The sequence below is a fragment of the Schistocerca piceifrons genome, chromosome X (assembly GCF_021461385.2).
Source record: "Schistocerca piceifrons isolate TAMUIC-IGC-003096 chromosome X, iqSchPice1.1, whole genome shotgun sequence".
Lineage (NCBI taxonomy): Eukaryota > Metazoa > Arthropoda > Insecta > Orthoptera > Acrididae > Schistocerca > Schistocerca piceifrons.
The window spans coordinates 249158678-249168454 of record NC_060149.1 but is presented as its reverse complement, the minus strand read 5'-3'; the positions used below and the strand labels follow the sequence as shown (position 1 = coordinate 249168454).

At 33.5% G+C, this 9777-nt stretch overlaps 1 protein-coding gene across 1 annotated transcript in view; it reads right to left on the bottom strand.

Annotated features, from left to right (window-relative positions):
• Window positions 1–7492: 7492 nt before the first annotated feature.
• The window catches only part of LOC124721999 (histidine decarboxylase), a 394491-nt gene continuing 392206 nt past the window's right edge, over window positions 7493–9777 (bottom strand). Inside the window, exon 16 of the mRNA XM_047247175.1 lies at window positions 7493–7980. Within this exon, the coding sequence (XP_047103131.1) occupies window positions 7922–7980 (59 nt within the window). The 3' untranslated portion in view covers window positions 7493–7921. The remainder of the gene's footprint in view (window positions 7981–9777) is intronic.

The window sequence follows — 9777 nt, the reverse complement described above, 5'->3', positions numbered from 1 at the left end:
TCCCTTGTCAGCAGGTAAAAAGACTATTCATTATGTAGTTTTTGAATAGCAGCTCCCTCCACTTCTGGAGTGTTTGTTGTCAGTGGAATAGCTCTTGTGAATATGTGGCTCATTTCACAATGTATTTCTTCTGTATTGTCAGTGTGGAGAACGGAAATTACTTGTTCTACACTACTGATGAAATCTACAACAGGTGTAGCAGTCAGTGTTGGTGTAAAATTGACTCCCTTTTTAGGAACTAATTTCTTTGCATCATTGACCTTTTTCCTCATGAGACTGATCATTGTTTGTCATTGCTCTTCTTGCAGCTGTTGTTCTCTTGTTGCCCGATGTTCTAACATGGTGACTTTTTTGGCTGTAGCACTACATTAAGATCAGTCTATCAGAGCCCAAGAGACAGTGTCAACTCACTCCCAAGAATCAGATGAGAGTAAAGAAGCCACCTCCACGTGGGATATGAACAATTGCTTAGATGTTGTATCCAGTTGCTGATACAATCTCTTGCAAAGGTAGACATGCTCTTCTTGTGATCTGTTGGTTGGACATGGCATTTAATGATGAGTGGCCCTTGTATTTATATGATGAGCAATCCTCATGGATGTTGATATTATGTCATGCTCACAGCAACTCGTCAAGAAGGTTAGAGAGCTGAGGTATCTAAAACACTGTAATGACTCATTATTTTGTAGTTGTGTAATGTATTGTAATCCCTCATTTTTATGTATGGTATGACTTTAGTGTAATTGCTAGACACTTCACTTCACTAGCTGAAGACCTCATTCAAGTTTCTCCAGCAAGTCAATGATCTCGACTGCTTCTATGTATGTTTATGAAACAAACCCCAATGCAATTATATGTAAAATTAAATCATTAAGCAATAAAATGTCAAGTGGTCTTGATGAAGTACCTGATTTCATATTAAAAGCATGTGCTCACCACATAGCAAACCCATTGGCAAAAATTTTCAACCTCTCTTTAAAAACTGGTATATTTCCAGATATTTTTAAAATAGAAAAAGTTTCACCACTGCTAAAAAAAGGTTCTTCTGAAAAAAATATCAAACGTCTGTCCCATGTCACAGTTATGTTCCTTCTAAAAAATTCTGGAAAAATTCTTCTATGACAGGCTTTTAAGATTCATAAATAAATATGCACCTCTTACAGTCCAGCAAAATGGTTTTAGAAAGTCTAAATCTACACAGACAGCAATTTTAGAATTCTTAGACTGCATTTTAAAATCCCTTGATCAACATAAATTAGCTGCAGGTATTTTTCTAGATCTATAAAAACCCTTTGATGTCCTGGACCATAACATTCTGCTCAAAAAATTAGAAAGACAAGGAGTAAGAGGTGTAGCAAATAGCTGGTTGTGTTCATACCTAAAAAACTTCAGGCAGAAAGTATCACTTCAGTAAGAAGTCAACAAAATTAATAAAACAAGAAACAACTCCTTTCTTTCTAGCAAATTACCAATAAAATATGGTGTACCAAACCGCTCAATCTTAGGTCCACTACTCTTCTTGATTTATGTAGATGACGATCCTGTTTGCCGATGACACCAGCATATTGCTCACTGGATCCAGTACAGAAACTTTGCAGTCCACAGCAGAAAGTTCTATGAAAAGACTTTCCAAGTGGTTCACAAAAAAACAAACTCATTATAAATACTGAAAAAACTGTGTGTGTCAATTTTCATTTAATTCTTCCCAACTAATCAAATGTCTATTCAAGCACAATTAAAAATGATCCCCTAGAAAATGTAAGTATCACAAAATTTTTGGGTCTATGGGTTCAGCAAGACTTAAAGTGGGACACACATATAAATAAATTGTCTAGAAAAGTATCATCTGTGTGCTATGGCCTAAGAATTTTAAAGACTACAACTAGCAAAACAACAGTACTGCAGGCATACTATGCACAGTTCCACTCACTAGTCTGATATGGAATTATTTTCTGGGGATACTCAACTCACAGTGTAAAGGTTTTTAGAATGCAAAAAAGAACTCTAAGAATAATTTGTGGCCTTAAAAAGATGGAGTCTTGTAAATCCCATTTTACTGAGCTTGGTGTTCTAAATGTTCCAAGTTTATTTATTTATGAAACTATCTTGTTCACTAGGGACTACCTCCTGAAAACAGGCAAACTGCTACACAACAAAAATGTACACAACTATAGTACCAGAGGGAAATCAAATATACATCAAAAATGTCACAGAACAACCACCTATCAGAGGAGCATAATTAACATTGGTGTAATACTACACAATAAGATACCAGAGGAAATAAAAAAAATGCTACTCATCCAATATTTAAAGCTAAACTAAAGGCATTTCTATCAAAGCACTGTTTCTATTCTGTCAGAGAATTTCTGAATACATAACAAAATTAATTGAAATAGGTACCTATTTTTAGTTTGCATACTATTTTGCTAATACTATATATTATTGTTACTTATCTTTGACTTGTTCAATATCAATTGTACAATTTGTGCTGTATGATAAAACTGGACCAATAAAAAATCAAATCAAATCAAATCAAAGATACTGAAATCCCCATTCTCATATATTTGGGCAACCCAATATTCTATAGTGTTGCAGTGTACTGTAACCCCAAACGTTTTATGTGTTACAATATTAACATTCTACAGTCTCCAGCATGAAGAATCCTGGACCCTCATAAATCTGCTGTGTGAATGTGTTTGTGCAATTATGAATGAGTGAATGTGTGGGGAAAATGAGATAACCTTAGATCACCATGAGCAGAAACTGCCAGGGCAATTCACCTGCTTTGTTAAAGTTTAACATAGATTGTCCCTCTGTGCATCTCCATCAACTACATGCTCTGTGCACAGTAATAGCATTAGATGAGAAACTGCCAAACTGTTAAGACAGGACTTTAAAAGTTAAGTGTTAGTGTATATATTAAATTATTTATGGTTTTTTGGAGGCAAAAGCTCACAGGTTAAAACTCCCCACTATGAACAATGTAAGAGTGCTCCAGTCATTGTCTGCAGCAGCAAAGATGCTCACTCTACAGGTATTGCCTGAAGTTGGCACAAGGTACACTGTCAAAATATAATGTTTCATAAATGACTGCACCCTACTGGACAACCTAGAGTAACACAAACAGTCAATAGACCAGGAAACCTTAAGGGCACACAACAAATATCTTTATAATTTTTTTGGTCTGTTTATCTATAGATATTTGAAGAGACAAAAATGGTAATAATACTTAACAGAAGATGTTCCACTTCATATTTATACATATTACTAAATTAAAGTGCCCCCCCCCCCACCTCATTTTTCTTTCTGTATGTGAAGGCTAATCTTATGAACTACTGTAGGGACTTCTACAGTTTCCATTAATATATAACCTGTTTCACAAGGAATGAATGTGTGTATAATTTATAACTATAGGACTGGTGAGTGTGTCATATAAGTATTGCTATCAGTGCCATATTTAACTGGTGTTTGGAGTGACATCTTGTGGCAGTGATGGGTGCTGTGAGATGGTCATCTATATAAGAAGTGGTATTTGATGGAAAAATCAGTAAAGTAAGCACCCCCCCCTGCAAATCCAGAGAGCAGCAAAACTTGATCAGAATCTAGAATCTATACATATCTGTATCAGTTATCTGTCTGTTAAATACAGAGTGTAACCAGTATTAGTGCAGATATTTCTGTTGGTGACTGAGGGCAGTGTACTGCACATACTGTCAGTATTTAATACATTTGCAGGCTGATAATTATAGTTATTAGGAGTGTTATGAGCTTAGGTTGGTTAGTACCTCCAAGTATATGTGTCAAGAGCAAGCCATTAATGTTTATTTTACCCTTGGCAGCAGGTCAGTTGTTTAAATGTGCTCACTGGCAGTGGTGCAGTTACAGACATGCACAAAACATCAGGTCATAAAGTTTGTGATGTGTTTATACAAAGACTGCATGATGCAAAGAAGAAACACACTGATGGATCTACATATTAAGGTACCACATATAAAAATATCTATTTTTACTCATACACCTTGTATATAAAGCAGAGTGTATGGATGTTTCTGTGTATGTCTGGGATCTCCCCCCAAAACCATAAATCAACTTCAACCAAGTTTGCCACGGAAGCAGTAGGGCTCCCAAGTATTACCACTGTGGGGTTTATAATGTCCTAGCTCCAATAGGAATGAATATATTGGCAAAACCGTGTTTTTTTTCTAGCCCCTGGCATATAGGCGGTCCTCCACAACAGGCATGTTGTGTGAGTACCGTATTGGTCCACCAAATGAATGTGCTTTGCAGTATAACCTGATGGGCATGGCTGGGGACTGGAAGGTGCAGAGGGCTTGTGGGCAAGTGGAAAAGGAAGAAGTAGAGGCAGAGATGGAAAGAGAGAGGGGGTGAAGGAAATGGACAAAGAGAGGGTGAGGAGGAGATGAAGAGACAGAGGTAGTGGTGAGGGGGAGATAGAAGTAGAAACATGAGGTGGACTCGTAAAGGGAGGAAGAGATAGATACAGAGACGGGAAGGAGGAGAAGCATTCAATATATGTGTCAAATGCATATTCTGGGGAAGGCATGGGGAAAAGTCTATTATATATTATAAATTAAAACACCCCACTACTTTTTTAACTCTGTGTTGAAGGCTAATCTCAGGAACTACAGTAGGAATTTTGATACATAATTTATTTATATATTTGTTTCTATCTGATAGATACAATGTTTCACAAGAAAGGTTTGTGTATATTATTTATAAATTATTTGTGTAAATTGGCTGAAGTATGATGAAGTTTGCTGATCAAGTCATGCCTCCTGACAACTTTCCTGAAATGTGCTGCTTAAATTGCTTAGGTTGTACTCGAATTTTGAGCTAATGTTTAGTAATGTAACAATATTCTCCAAATTTTAATCATAACTGTATGCAGTGGCCCATAAAAAAATTATGATATGTCAGATGAGTATATTGGCCATACGTATTTAGTGCTACCCATGCAAAGCTGGGATGGGTTGCTATATACACACGTCTTATCGCTACGTCACTTCCGCTGATAAACTTTGATTTTTGCCCGACGCGGCCCTAGTAATACTAGGGGCCGCGTCTCGCTGGCTGCCTCGCTCAGCGGCTAAGTCCCGTTCAAGGCCACCCGCCTATAAGGCGGCGCACACAGCCATAACCATTACAGGTCAACTTATGATGTCATAAACAAGAGTTAAATGACACAGCACAATATAATAAAGGCTATGTGTCAAATACTCTTTACTGAGCTGATTTGGCTCTGCAGAATCAGTAATCTGTTCCAAAAATACTTCAAATATTCTTAAGTCTTGAATGAAACAGAAAGAAATGGATTTCAGCATTTCAGAATAGCCACATAACCAGCTTTACAGCTGCAAGATTGCTTGAAACTTGATGAGGGCTGAGATTTGTAGCATACAACAAATGAGTGAAAATGTTTCACAGTAAATTAAAAACTTTGATTTTGTCAAGATGAAGAGCTTTTGCTTCTTTAATTGCATTTTTTGTAACATATCCAGTGACAGAAATAAAAATATGATTCAACATTTCAAACACATATTTTATTAATGCAGGAGTGATTACAGATAAGAGTTTATAATCTGCTATGGATGTCACAGAAAATAATATGAAATTTGTTGAATTCTGTAGATATTTTATGTTGCAGGTAAATATAATTATGAATATCCTATATGTAGAATACATATGTAATTTTATTTGTAGCAAGGAACTTTTCTTTCATTAACAATTTTGGTAACTAATTATAGCATCTTATTATGAACAATATTGTAAACAATAGTAATATCTGTAGATGTGAATTAAGATGAATCTTTCTGTTAGTCATACACAAGCAAATTCAAGAGATATTTAGTCTCGAAAAATTTACATCTGTTATGACCTTTAAAAATTAGGTTTTATATCAGTTTTGCAATGTCTAGAATTTTACTGATATCTTGAAAATGTAAAGTATACTCTGCTCCTTATATTTCAAGGAATTACTATGATGAATGACACATATAGGTACCAACTGCTACTAGGATTAATATGTTAACAGTTTTCTATTTTTTAAAGGTAACAGAGAAGGGAAACATGAAATATTTAATCTAAACTATTACCTTATTTGTACCATTGAATGTGCTTTCAAGAACGATTTCAGTTAAACACTAACAGCATATTACATATGGTACAACTGTATATGAACTAGATTTATTCCAAAATAACTAATTCAGTTCTCTACATCTTTTCTTTTTTTATTTCTTTTGAAAATAATACTACTGTAATTAAACTGAATTTTGTCTTGGCATCAGGTTTTTGTGCACGAGAGCCCATATCTAGGACAATCCACATCAAAATCTATAGGCCAAGTTACATAACAATGAATATATTACTATAACTTCTGATTTTTGAATCTGAGACGTCATATAACATTAAGTGATTTCAGTTTTATTATTTAATGGTACATGAAAGTAATTTAATTCATTGGTAGTAGAAGCAAATAAATGTGATCAACAAGACTAGTCAGATGCAGTTTTCTCACAAACACATACATTTAAATAATGTTTCAAAATTTAAAATATACCTCATATTTATGCTAACTTTTCATGATGCTCTTCATCCTATACCTGTCACATAAGCAGACCCAGCAGTTCCACTATTGCCATTTTTAGAAAATGTTTTTTTTATTTTGAGATGGCTGCTTCATTTAAGGGACAATTATATAACCTAAAACATTGTCAATAATTACTATTAGCAATCTGAAGCACATATCAACAGATGATTGACAACAGTTAGCTGTTAATGTCTGTCTGATATGTAAACTGCTGTTCTTATCCACAAAAAGTTCTTATTCCCCTCCAAATATTTGTGACTAAAATGATAAAACACGTTTCTTTTTTTGCTGATGAGCAACATTACATTGATGCAGTTTCTTGGAATTGGACTAATCTATAGTAATTATTACTTAAAAAGATGTTTTCACAATGACAACTTAACATTTTATTTGAATATGACTACTTATTGCATTGATAATTATAGTAAAATCATCCACTCTAGTAAAACATTGACAGCATATAGGAGCAAGATCAGAATATGCCATTAAGTACTCCTAATACAATGAATTCTATATAAAATACTGTCAGATAGTTAGTATTTGGCTTTATGTTAAGGAAAATGTTTTGGCAACTAAATTTTTATTCAAAGGAGTCTTCATATCTTATCAGAAACTGAGAATTCATAGTTTCCTTTGTGCGTGATAATTTTGTTTCTATATTGAGAAGCTACTTTGATATAGGTTATAAAAAACAGTAGTCATTCTTTCAATTGTCTACATTTTTCTTACATTTTTTGAAGAATTCCATTCCTATCTTCTCATAATAAAAAATTAAAGTCTTCCAGAGGAAACAAAACTACTAAATTTTTATTGATTGCAACAGTGTTAATATTCTATTAATGTTTGATTCATATTTACATCTCATTTCCTGATTTGCATGATAAAACATTGTTAACCTGAATTCTAGGCCCAATATTAGTGCACTTATTTATGCATTACCTGACTATATAAGCACTTAAAAATATGATGTTAAATTAAATGTTAAGATGTTACAGACACATACTGGTTACAGACATTGGAAAAACTTGCTGATGAATATGTTACTAATTGGAAGTCACAAAAACCTGTTTACCAGTCCTTACAAGCCTTATGCATGAAGAAAATCAATAGGCATTCCCTCCTGATAATATACAAGTCGAATACTTCACTTAGCTCTAACATAGTAGTTTCAGTAAATATCTCACAAGAAAGAAAGCTTCATAAAGGCTGTATGCATGATACAAAAGTGATATACTTTTATTCATTATTGAAATAGACTTATGAAATTTTATGTATTTAATCTAGGCTGAGATGTTCCATCACAGAATATCATCATCATTCCTTGATTATATGCCCACACTTTGCACATAATTTGGGCATATCATTCACTTCATCTGAAAAAAAAAAGAAATTAACAGAGTTGAAAATACCCTTTGTATAGCTAAGTTGAGAGAATATTAGAGAAATACCTGCCATTGGTGCATTTTTTTGTCATTCAGTTACACACATGTATGTGATATGAAGAAAATATCTATCGATATGTGGAGATCATATTAACTTTTTTGAAAAAAAAAAAAAATTGAAGCCAATTAAAATCTGTTATATTGTAAAGATACAGTACAAACAGTGGAAAGAAACTAAATAAAAAGATACTGATGAATGTGAAAGGAATGAGGGGTAGTCATAAATGATTTGAGTGATGTGGAATAAATAAGTCGACACCATACACTAGACAAGAATGTCAAATCAATTCACAGAACATTGTTATTTTAAAAAAATATAGTCTTCTAAATCCTGCCTTCTGACCACCTGCTTTACATTATTGCATTATGAATAACAAGAAAGAGTAAATGTTCTAGTATGTAAGTATAAAAATATGTACATCTGTAATGAGGCCACTGCATGTCACTTATATTCCTAATTTTTGCCTTATAAATATTTTGTTGACATTAGCTACACTACTATTGAAGATTATTCTGTAGAAAAACAAAGAGTTGAATGATGCAAAATATACTATCATTATTGTTTGCAGATCAAAGGAAAAGTGACTCTTGTAAGAACAGATTTAGTAGAACACTCTCCTTTGAATGATTTAGTTAAGTTTGGATTCAGTTTTACTCTTCTTCTTTATTAGCACAGAAAACATAACAGACTCTTCAAGAACTAGAAAATTGGATAAATAATAATGCTATGAAACTTAACTTAACAAAAACTCAAATTGTACACTCCAGGACCAAACAAACTGTTGAATATGTAACACAGTTAAGTTATGAAGGCAGAGAACTGCTAATTGCAGAATCTGTTAGATTTCTGGGAGTGACCATAAACAAAACCTTGTCATGGACTGATCATGTGGATTGCTTATTGAAGCATTTAAATAGTTTTGGTTATGCAGTGAGGATTCCGAATAAAGTAACTGACTTAGCTGTTAGGAGAATTGTGTATCATGCATATTTTATATCAGTTGTAATTTTTTGGGGAGTTGAAAAAAGAAGCCTCCTCAGAGTGTTCAAGCTACATAAAAAATTATCAGAGCTATGACTGGAACAAACAATAGACAATCATGCAAACATTTATTTGCAAGCCTTGACTTACTGACAATTCCTTCCATGTTTATATATGAAAACACTTCTCTTTGAGTTAAAAAACCCACATCTTATTGAGGGAAATTCATTTACACATACTTATGAAACAAGACCAAAACAAGATTACATGTTACCTTGCCACAGATTAACATTATTCGAAAATACTCCATATTACATGGCTTTGAAGCTTAGCAACAAAATCCGTTCAAAGTTGAAGGACTGCAAGCTAGAATCCACATGTGCAAACATTGAAAAATATTTAAAAAGCAAATGCTACTACAGTGTGGATGATTTTATAAATGAGGAATACAAGTAGGAGATATTGCATCTGTTTTGTTTTCCTGTTTTTGCTACATTACATTCTATGTGTATGTTCATGTTCCCTTTTAATGGAGGCATATGTTCTTTTTATGTGTGTCCATACATGTAAACTATGTACCATGTGAACCATGTATCTAAATATCTAGATGTAAACATATCCACTACTTTTATGAAAGTATATGGTCTTTGAAGTATGTCCATATTTATAAAGTCCAGAAACAAACATGAAAAATACTTTAAAAGAATTATTTCAAACCACTGTTGAAATTTTAAGAAAAAGGAAGA